Below are 26528 nucleotides of genomic sequence, written 5' to 3'. Positions count from 1 at the left end.
TCCTTTTATTAAGGGGATTTGTTCTGTGAAATTTGGATTCAGTTGAAGGGCTGCACTTGAGGATCTAGAGGGCCATGTGTGGCCTCAAGGTGCAGGTTCCGCACCCTTGTAGACCCTGGCAGTGTGGGCTTCAGCTTCTGGCTGGGGGCCAGTGGGCAGAGATGCAGACACCATCAGTAGTGAACAACAGCAGGCAGAGGTATAGGCCCTAGCAGCAGCAGCAGCAGTGGCAGCCCAGTGGCAAAAGAAAGGGCCCTGGCATGAGAAGTGACAAAAGGCAGGCCCATTGCAACTCATTGATTACTATAAAGTAAAACTGATTAGCCATCCATGTTGCTGCCAGTACAACACCTGATGATTATGATATATATACCGCCTCCCCAGGGAGGGCTCAGAAGACAAAGGGGTGGCATTATTGGGAAGGAGCTTGATTTATGGCAACAAGGCAGAGGTGAAAGTGTCTAAGCAGCCCAAGCTGAAGTAGGGAAATTCTTTAGAGGTTCTTCATGGGGCAAAGATTTTGTATTTTCCTGAGCGACAGTATAGGGCAATCCTCCATGACCTGTGATGAGGATTAGTAATTATGAAAGAAGTGTCATTGATGTTCCTGTTATTGCTTCTTCTAAATGGTTGCCTTTTTACATTGAGAGACCCACTATAAACTTCAAAGATTTGGCATCACCCACTATATGGACTTAATCATTTAGCCTGGTCCTTCTGGGAACTGTTGCATTGTTTTGTTTTTGTTATGTTTCTGTTTTAGTTTTTCTCTTTGTCCTTCAGTGCTACCTATGTCAGGCTTCTTGAATACCAGAGGTCAGAATATATCAGTAACAGACCCCAAATCATTTAAGTGGTGAAAAGTCCTCTGGAAGACCTTAAGGACTTTAGCATTAAGAAATGGAATATGGTAGGAGCAATATATTAACCCACACCCCCCATGTAGTTTTGGCTAATTTTTTGCTCAAACATTATTGAGACATTTCTCCAGATTTGGCTGGCTCAGGGAACAAGGACTCAGACTATTGACTTTACATGAGTGCAAAGCAACAGTATGAACCTGGGGAAGGGTGTTCTATGAGGTTTGGCTGGTGGATCACAATGGGTAATACAGGCAAGGGAGTCCTGCTTAGCTGGATCAACTTGAGGTGTCCTCAATGATTATCCTCACAAACCTCTATTTTGTTAACTGTTGAATGACCTGTAAGTGTCTCATTTTGTTCTAATACTGAACCTAAACTACTCAGATCAGACCCCTCCCAGAAGACCACACAAGACTACTGATATAAAGCAGCTAGTTTATTCCCAAGAAAGAGTGGGAGGCTGAGGAACTCAGTTCCTCCTAACTTCCTATAAATATTGTGGAGTTTTCAGTTCCCGTATAAAGGAAGAAGGGTTACTTTTAAACAGTCACAAATCCTTCCTCTATTTGCCTGCTGTTAAAATTCTGCTGAATGCTTTGGACTCTGAAGGATTAAAGAAATGCAGCTAAATTTTCTAGGTAATCATAGATCCCTGTGTTACCTTTAATTCTTTAGCAGTGTTTTTTTTTCCCCAAAGTAACTAACAGGTGTCTCTGTGGAAGGCAAAGTTGTCTAGCCATTACTCATTCCTTTCCACTCCCTCTTACCTTCTGGAGGGGGCAGAATTGATCCTTCCAAGACACACCTATCTCTTCCCTTGTGACTGGTTCAGGGCATGACTTTTTCTTTGGTCATCAGCTTTTCTTCCCTACAATGATCGCCTTCTCTCTTTCATTACAACGATTTGCTTGATTTTAACCTAGAAGCAATATAATGACCCTCAGGTCCACTCTATTTCTCTATTATTTTTATTATATTTATATATTTTACATATGTAGTATATAGTATATGTATGTTATATTTATTGATATAATCATCAAAGTTCAGAGCCTTCAATTAGGAAAAGTCAAAGATTTGTATCTCTATGCTATTTAAATTCTAATCCCTGGTTTCCTCCATTCCCTTTTACTTGGGATGTAATAAGTATACAGAAGCAGGACCCTCTCCTACTAGCTTGCAAATAAGCTCTTTTATTACCTCTTTTGAGTCACATTAGAGGGAGTTATATTTGTGTAAAATATCTGGTTTTGAATGGCTTTTTAGAAATGACAATACAGCTGAACCAACAGTCCTCAGTCCTATAATTATACATGGGCATAGGATTAAGGAGTATTAAGCATTAAAACATAGCATTAAGGAATAGCATAAGGGACTCCAACTGTGAGACAATGCAAACCAAGGCAGATCTCTGGAATTTTAGGATTGTCTAACAACTGTGCTGAAGAAACTGAGTTCTGGTTGTTTTCAAGGAAGGAGAGGGTCCTCGGGGATATATTTAGTGGCAGGTATCTGTTCTGCAACTTCCCTCATAACAACCTTCTGATACTTATATACCATAAATATGTAAGTATTATTCATAACAACCTTCTGATACTTATATACCATAAATATGTAAGTATTATTCTCCCAATAAAGCCTTTTTATCAGGTATCTTTACCTTATTTTCTCTTATTATAGAAGAGTTGGGCCCCTGAGTAAGGCTACAGCCCCCCTGCCCCTCAAGATTCTAGGAGTATTCTGGAGGAGTTATAGGGATATCTTTTGAAAATTAAAAAAATTTTAAATATATTTTTATCTATTTCATTAAATATTTCCCAATTACATTTAAAAGTTTTTTAAACATTCATTTAAAAATTTTTGAGTTCCAAATTCTCTCCCTCTTTCCTGCCTCTCCCCCACCCCTTAAGAAAGCAAGAAATATGCTATTGATTATCCATATGAAATCATGTAAAACATATTTCTTTATTAGCCATGTTGCAAAGGAAAACACACACACAATAAAAAATAGTTTTTAAAAAAATACATGCTTCAATCTGCATTAAGAGTTCATCTGTTCTCTCTCTGGAGGTGGATAGTATTTTTCATTATGGATCCTTTGAAATTGTCTTGGATACTTGATCAGAGTAGCTGAGTTTTTCATAATTGATCATTGTTACAATATTGCTGTTACTGTGTATAATATTCTCCTAGTTCTGTTGACTTCACTTTGCATCAGTTTCTATTAGACTTTCCAGGTTTTTTTTTTCAAACCATCCTGCATGTCATTTCTTGTAGCACAATAGAATTCCATCATAATCATTCTTGTTCAGCCATTCTCCAATTAATCGGCATCCCCTCAATGTCCAATTCCTTGCCACCACAAAAAGAGCTGCTATAAATATTTTTGTACAAATAGGTCTTTTCCCATAGTTCCAAACTGTTCTTCAGAATGGTTGGAGCAGTTCACAACTCTATCCAGCAACAATGCATTAGTATTGAAATATCTTTCTAATACTGTTGGCTTAAGCCTCTTTTCAGGTGTGTTCTCCCCAATATCAAGTACTAGTTATGGTTAACATCTCTATTATAATATTGATAGCCTTCAATGATTAGTGACCCAGTTTCATTCAACCAATTAATATTAATTAGCTTTTACAAAGAGAAATTTACCAAGAAGACATAGCATGAACAGAAATTACAAAGCTTTTCCTCTGAGAAGATTAAGATTGATCCTCTATCATTTTCTTATTGATCCTCTTTACAATTAATTGACTTTGTCCTGTAACTGCTTAAGTCATGGTTCTTTGTCTCTGATCTTGATTCAGAGTTCAGCTGGCCTATAATGGGTTCAGTTTAAAAATTCAGCTCTCCTGTTCAAGTTGGGGAATGTGTGCGAAAGCAAGGGAGTTTGGACCACCCCGAGCTATCCTTTAAGGATGTCTGGTTTGCTGTCCAAAAGTCTGGGTCACTCTTCTCACACCTGGACTCAAACAATGAGCACTTCTTATTCCAGGGAAAGGGGGGGGTCATCGCCAGCACCCATTACCAAACTTCCAACCAATCATGTGGCTCCCTGTATCTTAGCTCTGTAACCAATCATGTTACTCTTAATCTCATGATGTAGTTTGTCTACTCAGGGTCTTTGTCATAAATGAAGGCAAACCATTGACCCATTTATTGACAGGTAGCATACCTCTGCTAATAAATGTTATCTTGTTTGGAGATCTGCCTCAGTTTATTTGCTTGTTAAAATTCAATTGCAACACCCCCAACACTTAGGGGCATTTCCCCCTTTATACTACCTTGGTCCCTGGGGAAAGTATTGTTTGTCCTTCATACTTGAAGCGGATCCATGATATCATGATGTGGGGTCAAGATACAGTATGTTTGACTAGAACTGATCAGTCCAATATGAGCCCAGAAGGCTCTACCGTATGTTGGGCACAAACAGACAATTTGAACATTTGGGATGGAGATGTCTCTAGATTTGTGCATCTCAGTTTCCTTTGTGCTACTTTGATTCTACTTTGCTCATGTATTACAGCACCTTCTTTGATGTGGACACACATGCTGGGCAGTCCTGTGCCAGCATCTCCCATGTCTCACAGTTGATACTAAAATTCTTTAGAGAGACCCTGAGAGTATCCTTCTTCTGAGCACCATATGAGCACTTGCCTTGTGTGAGCTCTCTGTAAAAGAGTCTTTTAAGTAAACCTATCTTTGGCTGTGGTCTCTGTAGTAGAGTTTGAATGCTTGACAGTTCAGTTCAAGAAAGTACTTCAGTATCTGGTACCTTTTCTTGCTAGGTAATCTTCAGAAACGTCCTAAGATAATTCAAATAGAAGCAGTTCAATTTTCCGGCATGGTGGTGGGAGACTGTTCAGGTTTCACAGGCATTCAACAATGAAGTCAGCACAATAGCTCTGTAGACCTTCAGTTTGGTATGCAGCCCAATACCTCTTCTCTCCCACACTCTCTCACAATTTTTTTTGAAGATGATTCTATTTACAATCGGTATATGGAATGTGCCCATGCTTATGGACAATACAAAACCCTTGACCTGAAAGATGAATGGCTCTTGTTGTGAGGGAACTTGGAGGTGCCAAATCCAAATAGCAGCCCCAAGTGAAACAAGGCTGGCAAATGAAGGCCAGCTTACAGAAGTTGGAATTGGATACACGGTTTTTTCTGGAGTAGCCACTTGGATGAAGAGCACTGTGAAGCTAGCATAAGTTTCACAATCAGAACTAATCTAGTCAGCAAGCTTGTATGCTTCCCAAGAGGAGTGAATGACAGGCTCATGACAACATGAATGCCATTTACAGGAAAGTGCTATGCCACCATCATCAGTGCATATGGTCCTACCACGATGAACCTGATGAGATCAAAGAAAAGTTTTATGAATACCTAGAGACCCTCATCATTAATGTGCCAAAAGAGGACAAGCTTGTAATTCTGGATGATTTTAATGCCATAGTAGACACACACTATCACATGTGGCAGAGAATCCTTGGGAGGAAAGGAGTCAGAAACAGCATCTGCAATGGTCACTTACTACTGAAGACTTGTGCATCTCATGACCTGCTTATCACAGATGTTATCTTCCATTTACCTAAACACAACAAAATGTCATGGATACACCCTTAAAGCAAACACTGGCATTTAATAGACTATGTCATTGTAAGGAGAAGAGACAGGCAAGATGTGAGAGTGATGAAGGCAACGTGTGGTGCTGAATCTTAGGCTAATCCTCTCCCAGCTAAACATTTGCATTCAACAAAAGCAGAAGATTCAAGAGAGACTCTACAGATTAGAGCACTGAGGAAAGGGTGGAAGGGTATAAGCTCGGGTTGGGGTGAGGCGGACGTTATTATAAAGCATTTGTCACAACAAGTTCACTTAATGAGGCAAAGCTAATGGGTGAGTTGCTGTAACTCCCTCTTGGTTGCCTTAGATCCATTGTTTTGCTAGGTCAAGCAGGTCACTTGGGACTTGGCTCCTTACCAGGCTTAGCTGTCCACAAAATTTGGCATGGACCAGCTGCTGGACCCGCAGTGGCTAGCTCTTCTGACCTTTCAAAGCTCACAAGATTGCAGCCTAGTCCAATACTCTTTAAGGGCAGAAAAGAATGAATGCAGAGAAGAAAAGAACAGAGATGTGTATTTACAGGCTATTTGTATTTACAGGTCCTGGTGGGGAGATTAAGGCTTAAAGCCTTTCTCCTTACCCAGAACCTTATAGCATATCTTCTTCACTTGAAATAGCCAGTCAGGAAAGAAGGAAAACCCTGGCCTGTTAGTGCTTCTTAAATGCATGCCCCATTCCAGCCAGTAACCAACCAAAGAGTCTGTTTCTTCACCACCTAATGAGCACACCAGAATAAGTCATAGCTATGCATTCTCTGAAGCCCACATGGGGATTGCAACAGCTGAGCATGCTGAACATTCTGATAAGGACTGGGCTTGACTAGTCCCCTATTACATGACTTTTGCAGAAGTTAATACTGCCCGAAGTCATTGACTAGGCTCAGTGGAATTCAAACTCATGTCTCCTAACTCCAAGATCAGCTCTTTTTCTACTCTATCAGGCTATCTCTTTAAGTTTTAAGTTGAAGACAGGGAGTCCATTTTTAATTCTCTTGAGTTTAAGTTTTAAAGGAACATCCTGGCAGTTGAAAATGAGAGATTGAATCTGATGTTCAAGTTATATAGAACTTCATTTGCTTTTTCTGTCATTATGGTGCCTGCACTTAGTGACCTTTTCATCTTATTTTTCACAAAATTTTCAGAATGAAGAGGTTTCTTGCCAATAAACAGAAGCAAAATTATACCATCCCTTAGTGGATTTGCATGAAAACTGGTGATAAGATCAGGTACTACTCAGACACTAGAGAAAAACCAAGTTGGGTTTATACAAATGTGATGACATGTATTTATTTTATACCAAGTCTAAACATCTTACTACATCAGGAAGCAAATGCTACCACCCTCCCATTTGTGAAGCTGTTTGTTAAAGTACAGACATAAAAAACTTGTTGAAGAAACCAGCCTCGCCATTTTCTTTTCATGCATTGTGTTGGTAAGTTCAGTAATAAACAGGTATGTGATATTAAGAAAAGATATACTATAGCAATGTAGATTGAAAGAAAAACAACTACAAAACAATAAAAATGAATATTCCAAAATTAAAAAAACAAATAAACTTGGTCCAAAGAAGAGCTAGCCATTCACTCTTTTGCAGAGGTAGAGTGGGAGGGAAGGTCCATAGATGTGGATCATTGAATATAGCAGATTTTTTTTGATGTTTGATTTTGTTAAATTCCCCCTACTCCCTTCCTTTCTTCTCTAAAAAACATTGTTTGTCATAAGGGATAGTTCATAGGAAAGGCTATAGGGAAGGATAATAGGGAGAAATCTAGGTGGTATATAACAAAAACGTATCAATTTAAAATCTATTTTAAGAAACACACAGGAAATTGGTACAGATACGACTATAAGGCATTCCCCAATAGATGTGGTCAAAGAATATAAACAATTTTCAAAAGAATAAATGCATGCTATCAATAACCATATGAAGAAAAATGCTGCTGAAGTATTGCATCACACCTGTTTTGGTAAAGATGATCACAGAGATAACAACCATTTGGAGAACAAGGAGTAGAGAAGGTGGGGGTTGGGGTAGGAGGTGGTCATCCCATGGCCACCAGCAGTGCAATTGTAGTGGCAGCCAGTGTCTGCCACATCTGCAGTTCCTTTCTTCAAAAACATGAGAGATGACTTGTGAATGAACAAACTGGGAGGGGAGGCAAGCCAGTTTATCTGAAACAGCAAGGCAGTCTGAGAGAGAGAGAGAGAGAAAGAGAGGCACAGCATGAACCAAGCAAGTCAACTCACCACTACCTTGACCACCATTTCTCCTTAGATCCTGATGAAGATGGACAAGGACCGTGAGCTCAAGAGCCTTGGGAATAGCAGTGCCCCCCAAACTACCAGACCTGCTGCCAGCCCAATCCTGAAAGCCACCATTGAGGAAAGAAATCTTTATGGAGAAGGGGCCAACCTTCCCCATCACCACCAGCGACAATTGATAACTGATGGCCAATTGTTAGCAATAGCTATTGAAGATCCAGAAAAGAAAGTTCTTGTCTCCAAAGTCTTTGGCACTGCCAAATCAGCCAATTAGTCAATAAACATTTATCAAACATCTATTATCAATTATGTGCCAAGCCCTGGAAATACAAAGAAAGATAAAAGAATCCCTGTTCTCAAAGAGTTCATGGTCAAATGGAAAGGACAACATGTAAACAACTATGTACAAATGAGCTATCTATGGGATAGATTGGAAATCAAGAGAGGGAAGGCAATAGAATTAAGATGGATTGGGAAAGGCTTCCTTTAGAAGGTGATATTAGCTGAGATTTGAAAGAAGCCAGGAAAGCCAGGAGGCAAAAATAAGGAGAACATTCCAGGTATAAGGGATGGCCAGTGAAAATGTAAAGAATAGGGAGATGGAGTGTCGGATGGCCAGTGTTACTGGATTCAAGAGCATGGATATAAGGTTTAAGAAGACCTAGAAAGTGAGAGGGGCAGGTTATGAAAGACTTTGAACACCAGAGGATTTTATATTTAATCCTGGAGGTGAAGGGGAGTCATTGTAGTTTATTGAACGTGGGGATGGGGCAACATGATCAGACCTGTGCTTTAGGAAAAATCACTATGTCAGGTGAGTAGAGGATGGACTAGAATGGGAAAAGATTTGTGGCAGGTGGACCAACCAACAGGCTATTGTGATAGTCCAGGCATCAAGTAATGAGAGCCAGCACCAGGGTAGCAGCAGTGTCAGAGGAGAGAAGGGGACATATATGAGAGATGTTATGATTAGTTATAGGGAGTGAGAGAGAATGAGGAATTGAAAATGAGACCCAGGTTGTGAGCCTGGGGGACTGGGAGGAGGGTGGCAGTAATAGGGAAGTTGGGAAGGAAGAAGGGTTTAGGGAAAAGTGTTAAGATGTTTAGAGACATCACATTTGAGTTGTCTAATAGGCAGTTAGAGATGTGAGACTGAAAGTCATTAGAGAAGTTAGGGTTGCATAAGTAAATTTGAGAATCATCAGCACAGAGATGATAACTGAAACCATGGGAATTGATGAGATCACCAAATGAAATAATATAGAGGGAGAAAAAGAAGGCCCAGAACAGAACTCAAATGGTTCAACATCAGAAACTGATATGATTTTATCAGTGAAAATGACATTAAGGAAGAAGCATTATTGTATGGTTTGCAACTGACCTATAAGGACAGTGGGACTTTTCCATCTGACTTGCAACCGAAACCTCATATGTATGTCGTCTTTCTCATTAGCAAGTTCCTTAAGGGCAGGGCTGTTTTCTGTTTATACTCTCAGTGCTTAGTAGAGTGCTTTACATGTAGTAAGTGGTTAATAAATGCTTTATTCATTTATTCATTCATTCAGATAGAAACAGTTACTTATTTACTTATTTTTAAATTAATTTATTTATTTGTGGTTTTCAACATTCACTTCCACAAGACTTTGAGTTCCAAATTTTCTCCCCATCTCATCCCTCCCACCACCCCAAGATGGCATGCATTCTGAATACCCCTAATTTGCCCTCCCTTCTACCTCTCCCCTCCTTCTCTTATCCCCTTCCCCTTCAATTTTCCTCTAGGGCAGGATAGATTTCTATACCCCATTTCCTGTATATCTTATTTCCCAGTTGCACGTGAAAACAAGTTGTTTTTTTTTTATCTTTTGTTTTTAAAATTTTGGATTCCAAATTTTCTCCCTTCTTCCCTCCCTACCCACACTCATTGAGAAGGCAAGCAACTCGATACAGGTTATACATGTATAGTCATACAAAACACTTGCATAGTAGTCATGTTGTGAAAAATTAAGTATATTTCCCTTCATCCTATCCTGCCCTCCCCCATTTATTCTCTTCTCTCTTTTGACCCTGTCCCTCCTTAGAAGTGTTTGCTTCTGATTATCCCTTCCCCCAATCTGCCCTTCCCTTTATCATCCCCCTGCTTTCTTGTCCCCTACCCCATTTATTTTCCTATAAGGTAAGATAGATTTCCATACCCAATTGAGTGTGTATGTTATTCTCTCCTTAAGCCAAATTCTATGAGAATAAGATTCACTCATTCCCTCTCACCTTCCCCCTCTTGCCCTCCACTGTAAAAGCCTTTTCTTGTCTGTTTCGTGTGAGATAATTTACCCCATTCTACTTCTCCCTTTCTCCTTCTTCTAGTATAATCCTCTCTTGCCCCTTAATTTTATTCTCCAGATATCATCTCTTCATCTTCAACTCACCCTGTGACCTCTATCTATCCATCTATATATATACACATATAATTTTTCCCTACCCTACCCTAATACTGACAAAGGTCTCATGAGTTACAAATATCATCTTTCCATGTAGGAATGTAAACAGTTCAACCTTATTAAGTCTCTTATGATTTCTCTTTCCTGTTTACCTCTTCATGTTTCACTTGAGTCTTGTATTTGACAGTCAAATTTTCTATTCAGCTCTGGTCTTTTCATCAAGAATGCTTGAAAGTCCCCTATTTCACTGAATTACCATTTTTTCCCCTGCAGGATTATACTCAGTTTTGCTGGGTAGGTGATTCTTGGTTGTAATCCTATCTCCTTTGCCCTCTTGAATATTATATTCCATGCCCTCCAGTCCCTTAAATGTAGAAGCTGCTAAATTTTGTGTTATCCTGATTGTGTTTCCTCAGTACTTGAATTGTTTCTTTCTGGCTGCTTGCAATATTTTCTCCTTGACCTGGGAACTCTGGAATTTGGCTACAATGTTCCTAGGAGTTTTCTTTTGGGGATCTCTTTCAGGAGGTGATCCGTGTATTCTTTCAATTTCTATTTTGCCCTCTGATGATAAAATATCAGGGCAGTTTTCCTTCATAATTTCTTGAAAGATGATGTCTAGGCTATTTTTTTGATCTTGGCTTTCAGATAGTCTAATAATTTTTAAATTCTCTCTCCTGGATCTATTTTCCAGGTTAGTTGTTTTTCCAATGAGATATTTCATGTTGTTTTCTATTTTTTCATTCTTTTGGATTTGTTTTACAGTGTCTTGATTTCTCATAAAGTCAGTGGCTTACAATTGCTCCATTCTAATTTTTAAGGAAGTATTTTCTTCAGTAAGCTTTTGGACTTGCTTTTCCATTTGGCCAGTTTTGCTTTTGAAGCCATTCTTCTCCTCATTGGCTTTTTGGACCTCTTTTGCTGATTGGGTTAGGCTATTTTTTAAGGTGTTATTTTCTTCAGTATTTTTTTGGGTCTCCTTTAGCAAGCTGTTGACTTGTTTTTTCATAATTTTCTTCTATCACTCAGTTTTTCTTCTACTTCCCTTACTTGTTTCTCAAAATCCTTTTTGAGCTCTTCCATGGCCTGGGACCAATTCATATTTTTCTTGGAGGCTTTGGATGTAGGAGCTTTGACTTTGTTGTCTTCTTCTGGTTGTATGTTTTGATCTTCTTTGTCACAAAAGAAAGATTCTATGGTCTGACTCTTTTTGTGCTGCTTGCTCATGATCCCAGCCAATTACTTGAGTTATGAACTCTTTGTTAAGGTAGGAGTGTGTTTCCAGTGTGGATAATGTACTGTTCCAAGCTTTGGGGGTTTTGTACAGCTGTTTTCAGAGATACTTCTAGGGACCTGTAAATTTTCAGTTCTTCCAAGGTGCTGTAATCAAGGGAGAGGTGTTTACTCCTTTCCTGGCTTGTGCTCTGGTCTATGAGTGACCACAAGCATCTTTTCTGTCTTGAAACTGTGAGGAGGATTTCCTTTCTACCACCACTACAAGCTCCACCACATTAGTGCTCCTCCTTGCCCCAGGACCACCACCCAGAACTGTGACCCAGATCCAAGCCCAGGCAAAGCAAGAGAATCCTGTACCAGCAGAGATCCCTGCAATCCCCCTCTGATCAGCCACTCAATTCCCCATTAGTCTGTGGGCTGGAAGCTCTGGAGGCAGCCGCCACCTGGGGCCGAACTTGGGGACTGGGGCTGGGACCCTACTCTTCTCTCTCTCACTGCAGATACAGACTTTTCCCACTGACCTTCTAAGTTGTCTTTGGTGTTCATGGGTTGAGAAGTCTGGAAACCACCACAACTTACTGTGATTCAGTCCTCTAAACCCTGCTCCACATTCACTGAGGCCTACTCGCCCACGCCAAACTGCATTTCTCTCCTACCCCGGCATGATATACCTTTCCAATCAACCATCCAGGTTGTCTTGGGCTGGAAATTTGTTTCACTCTGTTTTTTTGTGGGTTCTGCTGCTTTAGAATTTGTTCAGAGCCATTTTTTTACAGGTATTTGGAGGGGTTTGGGAGCTTTACTCTGCCATCTTGGCTCTGCCCCTGAAACAGTTACTTTTGAAGGTCCTCTGGGATGAAAGGCACGCTAATACATCATAGGTGGAGTTGTGAATTAGTCCAATCATTATAGAAAACAATGTGGAAATCTTTAAGAAATCATAGAACTGTTTATTTCTTTTTTTCACCTAAGGAACCCTCTACCATATACAAATCCTGAGCAAGTTTATACCAAAATATTCATAGTATCACTTTTTTTTTGTGGTAGTAAAGAATTGGAAGCAAAGTGGGAGCCCATTGATTGGAGAAGGTCTGAACAATTTGTGTTATATGAATCTAATTACTCCACCTGCCTTACCTGATCCACTATTTCTGGCAGATCCCAGCCGTGTTTTACTCAATTCTGTATTCCCTGACCATCTTTTTGAAAACTTTGCCTCCTGGATCATAAATCATTGCCAGAGGACTATCTCTTATATCTCTGGAGATTCTGCTCTGGACTGACACTGTCTTGATGCCTCACTTGGTCTACTATTTCAAGTAGACCCTAGTCTTCTTTCTCTTCACACTGCTCTCCAGTTCTGGAATCATGATAAAACAAACTCTCACTGCTCTTGGTAAGGGTGTGTCAATCTACTCCCTTGTTACCTCACTCAGCATTCATGTAACTTTTCAAACTAAAGTCTCCTGCCTGACCACTACTCTGTTTGTTTTCTCCTTCTATTAAAATGTAAGCTTCTTAAGGGCAGGGACTATCCTTCCCCCCCACCCATTTGTGTTTTTTTTTTAGGTAATTGAGGTTAAGTGACTTTGCCCAGGGTCACATAGCTAATAAGTATCTAGCATTTGGTCCAAGACTGGATTTGAACTCAGGTCCTCCTGACTTCAGGGCTGGTACTTTATCCACTGTGTCACCTAGCTGCCCCTTGTATTTGTGTTTCTAGAACATAGTACTTGCCACATAATAAGGACTTAATAAATGCTTTTTTATTTATTAATTTATAAGAAACTATGAAGGCCTGTATGAACTAAGGAGAATAAGGAAAGTGGATCTAGGAAACAGATGAGAAAATACAAATGAGATTAAAGGTGAGGAATGTTGTATCTATGCATATTGTCGGTCCTTTGGGTTGCTAGTTTTAGCTTAACTTTTATTTTTTATATGGGAGGGTTTTTCCAGTGGAGGTGAGGGAGCCACATGGAAATGACTGTGCTGTAGAAAACACATCAATCAAATTTTGAAAAGAAAAAGAAAATGAGAGACAAGCTTAGAAGAGAGAGCACAGCTGTAACAGTGCCTACCCTGGTCTCCACCGCCTGAAGGCCAGGTGTGCTACATTTCACCCTTCCCTATGGTTTTCTTGTACATTCAAGTGGGTTAGGAGTCTCTTTACTATTGGCTCAAGTCTCCCCCCCCATTAGTGTTCCTCAAATTTTACTGGTCTCCTGCACCCCAGTTCTATTTAACCACTTAACAGACTGGTTTTTCCAAAGGAAAACCAGAACAAACATATAAACATTCCCACAACACCTGGGAGGTATAATATCCTCTTCTTCCATCCATATCACCTCAGTCTCTGGTGAAGAAAGGGAGTTAGATTTTCTGTTTACTTCACTTCCTATAGTATGGTCCTTCTAAGTTCCAAGTCCAATGCCACCCTGGGCTTGTATCCTGACACCCTGGCTTCTCAGAGCTTCCCTGCAGCAACATTCATCCTGGAATCTTGCCTCCAAGGTTACCATGGCTCTAGCCCCACTATCTGGGATCTCCATAGCTTGTAACTAGAACTGAAAAGGACAAATGAAACATAACGAAACCCAAAGTTGGCTTCTCCAGACCACAAGACCTAAAAGAGAAAGGAGATAACCTTTCTCTCACATAGCTGTCTTGATACTTATCCTGACTTTACCAGTTTGGTAGTTTTAAGGATGCAGCTAGTTCTGGCTACATGGCCAATGGAAAGAAAGAGGCAGCTTGCACCCACAAGGTGGGGGAACAGAATATCTTCTCCAAGAAGCATGTCCCTGACTTCTCCCACAGGTGTCTCCATCTAAGGTGATCTGGGCACATGCAAAGTTGTGTTACAACTGGTTATTTAGATTTGCAGATATTACTCAACTTCTAGGAAGGGTTGATAAGGGAGTTCTTTGTAGAGTTCAATTTAATGATGAGTTTTCCCAGCAGGATATCCAGACTTTGAAACATTTGATAAACGCTTACCCGAACAGAATATAGACAAACCCATTGTCACTTGATTGAAATGAGGAAAGCCAATCCAAGATTGGGCCTCAATACTTCTGCTTTCTTCCCAATATTTATAATTGGAAAATTTATGCTATGGTGAGCAGTCCAGATCAGCTAAGTTAATTAAAAAAAATCTTAAGGGAGCTATCCTGACTCCCTCATGCTTGGCAGGTAAGTAGTCTAGCTTTTCCCTCTCCTTCACCTCAATACCAGATGAACCAACAAGAGAGGTAGGCTATCCCGACATCAAATTGGCCCTTGGAGTGGATTAGAAGGGCAGCTAAGTGGCACAATGGATAGAGGGGGCCTGAAGTCCAGAAGACCTGAGTTCAAATCTGGCGTCAGACACTAGCTATATGAACCTGGGCAAATCACTTCATCCTGTTTGCCTTAGTTTCCTCATCTGTAAAATGAGCTGGAGAAGGAAATAGCAAACTACTTTAGTATTTTTGCCAAGAAAACCTCAAATGGACTCACAAAGAGTCAGACAAGTGAAATGGCAGAAAAAGTGGATTAGAAAATAACTCCTCACTATCCAGTAAGAGATCCAACCTACTCCACTAAACCCTCAGTATGTCAAATCTCTTTTGGTAGAGCCCCACCTTATGGAGTATTGTCTTTTTTTTTTTAATGTTTTTTGTTGTTGTTGTTTCTTTGTTTTTAAGTGAGACAATTTGATTTAAGTGAGTTAGGATGGCTCATCTGGAATTATTTGATTTTAAATCTGATCTAAACTGCTTGCCCCAGGATCACTCATACAACGTGGAAAGATATCAGTGGTGGGGGTGGTGGTGACTACATGACGTCCAATCCATGCCAAGTGACAAGGTAGCTTCCATGTTCATTTCCTCCTGCCTAACTTCTCCCTTCTTACATATGGTTAATAGTAGAAGCTTGTGAGGCTACCCAGGCAACATGTAGGTAGAAGAGGAAGCAGTATTTCTTCACGGGATTTTTTTTTCCCCTTACTGTAGTTAACAAAAGATAAGGATACTCTTTCTGAAAGCATTGCTTTGGAGAGTTAGGATACTGTGGACTGTAGGATTTTCTTTGTGAAACAGGGATATCCTCCTTGTATCCAAACCCTCCAAGATGACACTTGTTTTCTATTTCGGACTCCCACAGTGGAGAGGTATTTCCTTGGATTCCAAAGAGGCTTTTAAAGTCCACTTTAATGTTGTATTGGGAAAACTGTTGTCTTGCTGCTGGGGGCTTTGGGGTGGGGGTGTGGGGAGAGAAGGAGGTAAGGAAGTCGGGAGTGGTGGAACGAGGATGTCGAGCCTTCAGAAAACAGCCAGTTCCTGACTCCCACCACGCTCATTTCAGAGATACACTAATACAGATAAAATTCACCCATAGGCCAGCCCAACACTCGGCTGGCTCGGACTGCGTTGAGAACCCAGAGTGGCATTTCACTGGGGTTGTTAGATTGTCGAGATTTGGGGCAGTGGGGGACGAGGAGTCCAGGGGATTTGGACTGCAGCGTTGTTTTGAGTTAGGGGTATCACGTATAGCAACGGAGGTGTCTCTGCTCCGGGTACCAAGTGAACCCCAGAGGGCGTCTCGACTAGTAAGCTCGTTGGAGTTTAGGGTACGAGAGCCGGTAGACCCGAAGCCTCGGAAAGAAGATTAGCGCTGCAGACATGTGATCGTCCACGGCGGCTGCTGTGGGAGGCTGTGGTAGTGGTGGTGGCGGCGCTGGGGCTGGGGCTGGGGCTGCCCAGAAATAGCAGCAGCTGGTTTCCGCTCCCTGGTTGGCTAAGAGAGAAAGACAGAGAGAGAGAGAGAAAGAGAGAGCCCGACCAGTAGAGAGGAGCCGGCGGCGGCGGCGCTGGCTGCGCGGGACACTCGGGGGACTCCTCCCGGAGAATGCAAGCCCCCTGCCCTGCCCCAGCCCCAAGCAGATGATGGCGATACGGGAGCTGAAAGTGTGTCTTCTCGGGGTGAGTCCTGGTGCCAGCGGCTCTTCCCAGGGGAGACGAGCTGAGGGGACCGGCTTTTTCCAGCCGAGAGGGGGCGGCCGTGGCCTCGAGACCCCTGCCCCTATCTCGGAGTGGGGGGATGCTCCCGCAGGCATCCCCCCAGCCCCCTGTAAGCCGGGGGGCCTAGACTGCCTTCTGGCCTTCGCCACCTCCGCCCCCCCCCCCGCCCCCGCCCCAGCTGGGGTCCCGGGACGAAGCGGGCCTAGGGAGCTTTCTTGGCTTGTTGCCTGCCTCTTTTGGCTACCTTCGCTGGTCGGGCTTCCTGTAACTGGGCTGCCCTGGGACTGGAGGGGTCCCCTCGGGGAAGAGTGCCCCCGGAACTGCTCTCCATCAGCCAGCGAGGGTACCGGGGAGTCCCGTTTCCATCTTTGGAGTGCTTTTCCCTCCACTCCGTTACTCCTAGCCTTGTTGGAGGGGCTTTCTCCATTGCCTTTGATAATTTCCTTCCGGCTGAAAGTAAATTAGTTTTCAGAGTAGCCTGAAATTCTCTTTCATCCCATTGGGAATGATTTCGTTTATTTACTTATTTACTTAAAAAAAACAAACAAACGCAGGTTAAGATATCCATTAAGTGTTTTTAAACTCCGAGTACTGCAGTGGTTGGGAGGGTGGATAAGAAAGTATGTGGTTGGTCTGGAAGCCTTTTGTGTGGTGGTTAAATCAGCAGGCTAAGAAAGGCTTCGTTCCCCCACCTCCCCTCCACACACACACACACACACACACACACACACACACACACATTTACTACTTCCCCTCTTTCTCAAATCTGATTTCTTAGCATAAAGAAGAACTCTGTTTAAGCTGCCAAAGATGGAAAAGCCAACTCCGAAAGTTCCAACGGGACATTCGCCCAGAGTTCAGGATCTAGGGCTTTTCTGTTTGATCTCATCCCACCTCTGCACCGGTCCTTGCTCCCTACCTCAAAGATGGTTCTTTAAATAGGACAGTGTCTTGGCAACCCCCCCCCCCCCCCCGCCCCAAGCAAAGATGCGGCAGCTTTTGACATCTGTGGACTCTTGCTAGCTGGGTCCAACTAATCTCGTCTCCAAGAAAACTGCCTCCCTCCACTAACAAAAGCAGCAAAAGGGAACACATTCTTGTTAGCCTCAAAGAAATGTTAACTATGAGCTGTCAGTAGATTTCCAAGAAGTGAATAAGAGGAAATGATCTTTTTAAGTCTCTATCCACCCTGTGGCTTTTGTAGGGAGAAGATTAGGATAGACTTGTATTTACAAAACTGTAGTGCCCTCTGGATTGTGTTTTGAGGAGGATTCTGGAATCTCTGGCTGGATTGTATGGGGTTAGCTTACTTAGCCTTCTCTTCTCATATAACCTTTGTCATATCCTCAGTAAAGACCCCATCAGTCTCTTTCACTCAATTGTGCAAAATTAAATGTTTGTATGTTATTCTAGTCCATCTCCAGTGACTTTTATCAGAGTGCACATTAGTAGGTTCTTTTTTCCCTCATCCTTATGCCAGAGATTCTAATATTGTCCAGACATAAATTCCAGGAATTTTATGTCTCCTTTTGAGGGATCATTTCAGTTTCAGAAAGGCTATCAAGAACCTAGAAGGAATGTGGTACCTTAAGTAGTTGAAAGTATTGGAAGCATACTTAGGTTGTATGAGTAGGGCTGGCCTTAGGGAGAGCTATGAAGGAGGGCAAGTTTTCACTGTTCTGTTTTGTGACTCCCCTTTGACAAAGGATTTAGACAAAGGATTATAGGATTTTAGAACAGGAAGATATCTTAGATATAATTTGATCTAATCCTTTCATTTTACAGAGAGGGAAACTGAGGTCTCAAGAGATAAAATGATTTGTCTGAAATCGAATAGGTAGTGACAGAGCCTAGATTTGAATCCAGTCTTCTGATTTAAATCTAATGCTTTTTCCAATACACTAGATAACTCCGTCCTTTGAAGGAAACCTAGAATAAATCTAGTTTCCTCCCTCACATAAAAGCTATTCAAGTATTTTATACCCATCATGCTCCTACTCAGTCTTATTCTCCAGGATAAACATCTCCATCTCAATTGTTCCTTATATGACATGATTTCCAAACCCCTTCTATCTTGTTGTTCAGTTGTGTCTGACTCTTCATGACCCCATTTGGAGTTTTCTTGGCAGATACTAGAGTGGTTTGCCATTTCCTTCTCCAGCTGATTTTACAGATGAGGAAACTGAGGCAAACAGGATTAAGTGACTTGCTTGGGGTCACACAGCTAGTAAGTGTTTGAGGCTAGATCTGAACTCGGAAGGATGAGTCTTCCTGACTCCAGGCTCAGAGCTTTATCTACTGTGCCACCTAGTTGCCCCATCTACCCTTAGTCATCCTCTTTTAGATACTATCTGGTTCAGGGATTCTTAATTTGGCTATGCAGACTCCCCAAGGGTGTGTGGATAGATTTGGAGTGGGGGGGGGGGGTCAATGAACTTGGATAAAAGAAAATGTCTTTATTTTCATTAACCTTTAACTGAAACATATCATTTCCTTCAATTATGAATTTTAAAATTTCATTAATTTGAGGAATTTATAAGTTTTACCAAACTGCCAAAGGGGTCCATGACTCACAAAAAAGGCAGTAACTCCTGCTCTAGTTAGATAATGGTTCCCTGAAAGTATGATGCCCAGAACTGTGTATACAATACTCACAGAATTATAGATCCTCTTGGGGTTAACAGCTTTTTATGTCCCAAAGGACCTAGTTCTCTACTGCTTATTAGAATGCTTGGGTACTATTCTTCTCTTGTTGTGTGATATTGTTGCTTATCTATAAAATGGGGATAATAATACCTTACCTGTAGAGAGCTGGACTAGGAAATCTTTTGAGATCCTTTCCAATAGTACAGCCTTATTCTATCACTTACAAACCTATGATTCTAAGATGATTTTTAGTTAATCTGAGAATTAATTTGTGTAATGGGATTTCTACTTTGATGTTTCATCAGGATGTGGAAATCATCCTGGGCTCTTGAAGGACATTCCAGTGAAGTGTAAACTTAGGTGAGTTTTACTATACTTGAAAGGCTGGCTTCTAATGCAATTGAGTTTGCTTTCCAAGGGCAAGTTGAGCTAAGTATGGAAAGGCTCATTGCCAGTATGCTGGCCATTCATTAAGTGATGAATTCTTTGGTCCTGGCAGCCCAAGAAACAAAAGAAAAGTGCAAATTGGCCCTCTGTCAATCCTCATTGTCCTTCATCAGCTTCTGTAGTCAAAATGACAGGGTAACAGAGCAGATAGTACCAAGGATTACATAGTTTACAGAGTTTTCTAAACCTTAACTTACTTGTTGATCCTTTAAATGTGAGGTCCTTGCCCTAAGATCTCAGCCAATAGACTACTGAAGAAACTGAGTTGTAGCAATATTGATATTTTTTCCTATAAATGAAACTAGAAGACAAGAAGAGTATGGCAGTGGTTGGATAGCCATTGTGCTACATTGGTACACACATAATGTCAGGAAACTTAAGAGGAGGTCTCCCTGAATGGTGGGTAGAGCCTACCTGTAGGACTTATGGATGGATTACAATCTCTTCTGTTGAGATTATCCACACTGATGAGATCATAAATCTATTGAAATAGTGAAGAATGGAAGGGAATTAAAGGAGATTCCCAGGATTCATTCTCTTTTTCCAAGTAACACATTTTTATGACCTTCTGGAGACAATGTCTTTCCTTTGTTATCTAGTTCATTGGAGGGGCTCCAGTGGAAGGGGTTTCAGGTAGGAGGTGAAGGGCAGTGTCTGAGAAATTTTTTCCAAGGTGGAGCCTTGAAATACCTCTCTAATCATCCCCCTTGGATGACTGCCTACTCCTCCTACTCCAGGTTGGGCTGACCTTAAGTGTTATTATACCTCTCTACCTTATTTAGACTGAGGACAGATATTATTAACATCGTACTTATTTGTTGAACATCATTCTGTGGTCTTGTAGTCTTAAAGCCTCTTCTGGGCACATGTCTCAGGTTCAAAGGTTTAGAACTGAAAGGCCATTTAGCCAACCATTTTTAAAAAATTTATTTACTTATTTTTTGGTGAGGCCATTGGAGTTAAGTGACTTGCCCAGGGTCACACAGCTAGTAAGTGTTATGTGTCTGAGGTCAGATTTGAACTCAGGTCCTCCTGACTTCAGGGCCGGTGCTCTATCTGCTGCGCCACCTAGCTGCCCCTTTTTTATTTTTAAAGTACATTTTCTTGATGTTTTTTGTCTTTATATTACAATAATTTCCTTTTACTTCTCCAGATAGAATCACTATTTGGGATTCAATGACAGTGATAAAAACAAATAAACAAACTGCGAACGTTTGTTCGCAAATTAAGCAAAAGCATCCCAAAAGAAAACCTATTACTTCTTCCCTTTCCCCTCTGTCCTACCTCTCTGCTGTGAGAAAAGAGGTATGTTTCATTATCTTTTCTCTGGAACTTTCAGTGTTTTTTTTCCATTATTCATAATCCATCTTTCTTTCTAGTGATATTTTAATTCATATTATTGTAGTCATTGTGTATATTTTTGTTGGTTCTGCTCAGTTTTCTCTGTATCAATTCATATAAATCTTCTGAGGTTTCTCTGAATTTCTTATATTCTTCATTGTTTACTATACAAAATATTACATTACATTAATTTACCATGGCAGGTTTTTTTTTATCCATTTCCTAATCAGTGGTCACTCACTTTGTTTATAGATCTTTGCTGTCACAAAGAGTGCTACTATAGGTATTTCGTTGTCTTCTGGACATTTGTTTCTGTCTTTGGCTTAGCATGGTGCCTGTCATATAGTATGCTTGCTTATCAATGGATTCTACTTTCTCAATGTACATGCTCAGAAATGAGATTGCTGGTCAAAGAATATGAACAGCATAATCACTTTTTTAGTGCCTTAAGGTTGACAAAGTGCTTCACATTTTTTTTAAATTATGAATTTTAGCACCAAAAAAGGATCATTTCCATATACATAGTAGGAAATAAAAAGATTCATCTGTGAATTTCCATTTTATATCACTTGATACATACACATATATGAATTTTACACATTCTTTTCTTTTTCTTTGCTTTTTTTTTTTTTTTGATGAGGCCATCAGGGTTAAGTGACTTGCCCAGCATCACACAGCTAGTAAATGTCAAGGGTCTGAGGTCAGATTTGAACTCAGGTCCTCACTACACATTATTTTCCAAAGTACTACTTGTCTGTGCTTCCTCCTGAAATTCCTTCTGTTCTCTTCTATACATTTTAAAGATCATTTTAGTGGGCCTCTTTTTTTGGCATTAGTATTGTTAACTTCTTGCCAAATCTCTTCTCACTCCCAATTAACGGAGAAAATAAAGAAAAAAGTTCCTTATGACAAATAAACACAGTCAATCAAAACGAAACTGTAATGTGGCCATGTGCAAAAATATGTGCTACTTTCTGTACCTTGTGGCTTTCACCTCTCTCTTAGGAGAGAAATAACATGCTTCATCATAGGTCTTCTGGATGGTCACTACATTGATTGGATTTCTTGAGGCTTTCAAAATCATTTTTTTGTGTTTTTTTCTTTTTTTAGGCAATTGGGGTTAGGTGACTTGCCCAGGGTCACACAGCTAGTAAGTGTCAAGTGTTCAGTCTGAGGCCGGATTTGAACTCAGGTCCTCCTGACTTCAGGGCTGGTGCTCTATCCACTGTACCACCTAACTGCCCCAGAGGCTTTCAAAATCATTTAGAAAAAATCAATGTTGCAGTTCTTAAATAAATTGTTCTCCTGGTTCCGCTTCTTCACTGTCAGTTTATGCCACCAAGGTCTCTGAAATCATCGCTTTCATCGTTTGTCAACAGTGCAGCAATGTTCAGTTACATTTGAGTACGACAGTTTGTTCAGCCATATCCCAGTTGTTTAAAGTCTATCCAAAACACCCTCCTGAATCTTGACTTCTCTCCTCATCAGAAGGCTCATTTTGCTTACTGATATTCCATCATTAGTATTCTCCTCCCTCATAATGATTTCTGCTTCCCCTACCTCTACTTTTTCCCTGTTGAGTTTGATGTTTTTCTACATCAAATTTTTGTGTTCATTTGTTCAGGTCTCCTTTGTCTGTTTTAGACAAGAATGAGCTTCACCTGATACCCATTCCTCCCACACTTGTATACTCTTCTCACACTTTCCAATTATGAGAAAGAATAAGTTCTACTCACTTCTTTCTCTTTGATAACAGTAGAGTCCTCCTATTTTCCTTCTTCAACCTTTTCCTGTAGACTTCCTTCAATTCCCCCTCTTTAGATCCTCAAAATAGAACCATTCCTCCTCCAAGACCTCTTGATTTTTTCTTATTTAATTCTCTCAGTATACTTGATAACATTGAGCTTCTCAAGGAACTCTTGTTTTTATCCCTGTATTGACGTGTTAGCTCTAGAATAGATCATCTGCTGGCTCCTTTCAATTGATCAAATAAATTTAGCTTTCTAGGATTTTTCTGGATCCTTGTGCTTATATTTTATAGTTACTAACCAGCTCTGGTCTTTTTAGCAGGGATGCTTGAAAAATCCTCTATTCTATTAAAGATATATTTTTTCCATGTAGAATTATGCTCAACTTTGCAGGGTAAGTTATTTTGATTGTAAGCCTATATCTTTTGTCTTTAGTAATCTCTTATTGTTCACAGCAGAAACTTCTAGGGCATATGTGATACTGACTGTAGTCTTTAGATACTTGAACTGCTTCCATCTAGCTACTGGAAGTATTTTTTTTTTTGATTGAAATGAATACTCTTGATTTTGGCTGTGACATGCCTAGTGCTTTTCCTTTTGGGGTTCCTTTCGGGAGATAATTGACAGATTCTACCTATCTTTATTTTGCCCTCTGGTTCTAACAAATCTCGTCAGTTATCACTGATGATTTCCTGAAATATAATGATACCCAGGCTTTTTTTTTAATCATGTTTTTTTTGGGAAGACCAGTGATTCTTAAATTATTTCTCCTTGACCTGTTTTCTAGGTCATTTGTTTTTGATATCAAGTGTTTTACATCTTCACCTATTTTTTCAATCTTTTGATTTTATTTCAATATTTCTTGCTGTTTCATAGAGTCGTGATTCATGATTTCTGTTTGGACTATTCTGGTTTTCTGGGATGCCATTTCTTGAGTAAAGTTTACCATGTACTCTTCTAAGCTATTTATTTTCCTTCTAGTTCTTTCCTCAAGAGCTTTTATTTCACTTTTTTTTAGCTCTTGCTTCATTTTTTCTTAATATTCATATAATTTTTATGGGAAGCCTATTTTTTCTTTGATTTTTTTTTTGCAGTAGTTATGGATCTCTCTGTTGGAGATCTTTAGATTTACAATCTTTTTTTTTTTTTTTACTATTAATTGGTGTTTTCTTTAATTTACTCATCTCTCCAGCTTTAGTTCCTGAATTGGGGCTCTGTTCTAGAGCCATGCTTAATCTCCTGCTATGCTTTTGGTATTGGTATTGGTGTTAGCTGGAGGAGTCCAGCCCTACTTGGTTTCACCTTCAGTCATCTTGGTTCTTGACACTATCTATCCTCTATCCTAACATTAGTCCCAGCTAGGTCTTTGAAGTTCAAAGTACTACACCTTCAGGGTCCTCTCTGGATTCTCAGGACATAGTGCTAGGGACTTCAGCATTCCTGGACCTGGGGTGTCCTGGTTTAAGCCCTGCTGCTTTATGTTCTGGTCCTTACTGCTGGTTGCTGTCACTTGCTGGCACTTCCAAGGTCTCCACCCAAAGCTTTCTGACTACCCTTTTTCATTGGAAGACCTTTATTATTGCTGCTGTGTGGCAAGGTGGCTCAGAGGTTGGAGTGCTGGACCTGGAGACAGAAAGACCTGAGTTCAAATCTGTCTTCCATATTTACTTAAGGATGTGACCATGGACAAGTCACTTAATGTATGTCTGTCTCAGTTACCTCAATTGTAAAATGGGGATTAATATTAGCACCTATCTCCTAGGGTTGACTTGAGGGTCAAATGAGATAGTATTTGTAAAGTGCTTAGTACAGTGCCTGACATAAGTAGGTGCTATGTAAAATGTTTATTCCTTTTCCCTTCTCTTAGTCATAGTTCCTGGCAAATAATGGGTGCTTAATAAATGGTTGCCTCAGGGGGCAGCTAGGTAGTGCAGTGGATAGGGAACCAACCCTGAAGTCAGGAAGACCTGAGTTCAAATCCCGTCCCAGATCAGACACTTGACACTAGCGGTGTGACCCTGGGTAAGTCACCAGTTGCCTAAAAACAACAATAAAATAAATGGTTGCTTCCCTCTTTTTGCCTCAAGACACAGAGCTTTGCAAGCTGGCTGCTTTCTCTGGCTGCCTCTGGATGAACTGGAAGATTATTCTGCCCTGTTTGTTGGTAGGTCCTGTTTCCTATTGCCTGTGGGCTTCTGGCTGACCTCTTCTGTTAGAAGTCACTGTAGGTTCTCATTGAGTTTCCTGATCATTATTCTGTCTGGTGTTGGAGTAAGCATTTGGGAGCTGGATGGTCTACCTCCTATTCAAGTGACCATCTTCCATTTTAAACACTTTCCTTGCATCATTCCAAATTGAAATCCAATACTTACTAATTGTTTTTTTACAGATAAAGAAAGAGAAATTCAGAGAAGTTAACCCAGTTAACCCAGAGAACTTGCCCAAGGTCACACTGGTAGTAAGGGCATAGCCAAGATTCAAACCCAAGTCCTTTGACTCCAAATCCAGTGCATTTTACATGCTATCTTTGGTAACCTTATCTTAGTCTATGTGTCAATAACCTCTAACCTATGCCCTCTGACTTACATTTCTCCCCTGATTGGCCTTTCTCAGTAGAACTATAAATAATGATGGTACTCATTGTGCTATTATCTGACATCTCATTTATACCTAAAAATGAAGTATACAGTACAACCCAAACACTCCAAGCTTCCATATTGTTTCCTAAACACCCAGATATCCCAGTAGATCTAATGATGCTAAAAATGAGAAAAATAGAAAGTGCCAAATTGACCTTGGAAGTATCAGCTCATGAGTCCCCACTAGAGAACTGGCAGAATCACAACTGGTCAAGTGTTTAAGTGGTTTAATGAAGATTTAGAGCATTGTTCTAGGCTAAAACTCAGGGTAGAGACACAAGAAACCCAGGCAGTTATCCTTAGCTTCATGTTTATAAGGGTCTAGCCTTCTCTTAGTAACAAAGGTATGCTAGAGCCAGCTATAACCAGTTAAATTATCAGTGTGAGCATTTATGCCTCAGAAATCAGCAAACGTCATAAATCTAGACTTGATTTATTGCCTTGTTGATTGTCTAAACTTAAGAAAGTGATGTAGAAAATGTTGATAATGCAGATTTAACTTAAAAATGTGTCCTGCATACATTTTTTAAAAAAGAAAGCTGGTTGTTAAACATTTACCTGCACATCCCTGCTTAGTAATTTCTACCAAGAGGCCTTTATTTCTGAAATTGGGGATATGTGTTGCTGCCTGAGGTAGTAATGAGGCATATTGACACTCTTCAAGATATCTTTATTTGTCTCACTTAAGCTTGGAATACCCACTACCTAGGCCCTTGATTTCCTTGTGTCTTGAAAATTTTACAGTGAATTGGATTGTCTGAGCTCCTGGTATTGCATAGTGACCACCAGAATGATATCGGTATGGGACATTGACGGCCAGTTAACTATCCTTGACTAGCTGCTCAGTGGTTTTGGAAATCCAGGGACTTAAAAGCATCATCTGGGTTTACTTAAATTACCTGTTGAAAATATTCAACTTCAATTTTTCATCTCTGGAATTTTCTTGAAAATAAGTTAAACAAGTGACCAAAGGTTTGATGAACCTGTGAATGTGCTGTTGACCCCACACTCAGTATAAAGAAAACCAGAGGAGTCAGGAGTTAAAAAACGGGAATGCATCTTTAATATGGAATTGCCCAGGAATGAGCACACTGGGACACTACAAGTATTGAAGTACAAGAGTGCCCATCTTTATAGGATTACAGAGCTGTCTTTAAAGACTAAAGTCACATGGGAGGGTAGGGGAGACAAAAGGGCAGTTTAGGGGAGGGGAGTTTTTGGAATGGACGGAACAGGGAAGCAGGATGTTGGTGAAGGTCACATTCCCAGGATCAGTTTAG

At 40.5% G+C, this 26528-nt stretch overlaps 1 protein-coding gene across 2 annotated transcripts in view; it reads left to right on the top strand.

The window, feature by feature from the left end:
• The first annotated feature begins 16261 nt into the window (after window positions 1–16261).
• The window catches only part of LOC114054053 (ras-related protein Rab-31), a 182741-nt gene continuing 172474 nt past the window's right edge, over window positions 16262–26528 (top strand). Inside the window, exons 1-2 of one of the 2 annotated variants that reach the window (XM_027877119.1) lie at window positions 16314–16388; window positions 24697–24773. In XM_027877119.1, coding sequence (XP_027732920.1) covers window positions 24741–24773 — 33 coding nt within the window. In that variant the 5' untranslated portion in view covers window positions 16314–16388; window positions 24697–24740. Of the gene's footprint in view, window positions 16389–24696; window positions 24774–26528 lie in introns of both variants that reach the window. The other variant, XM_027877118.1, reaches the window with a different exon arrangement.

The sequence above is a fragment of the Vombatus ursinus genome, unplaced genomic scaffold (genome assembly GCF_900497805.2).
Source record: "Vombatus ursinus unplaced genomic scaffold, bare-nosed wombat genome assembly UNPS02014812.1, whole genome shotgun sequence".
NCBI lineage: Eukaryota > Metazoa > Chordata > Mammalia > Diprotodontia > Vombatidae > Vombatus > Vombatus ursinus.
This window is presented reverse-complemented; position numbering and strand designations above follow the sequence as displayed.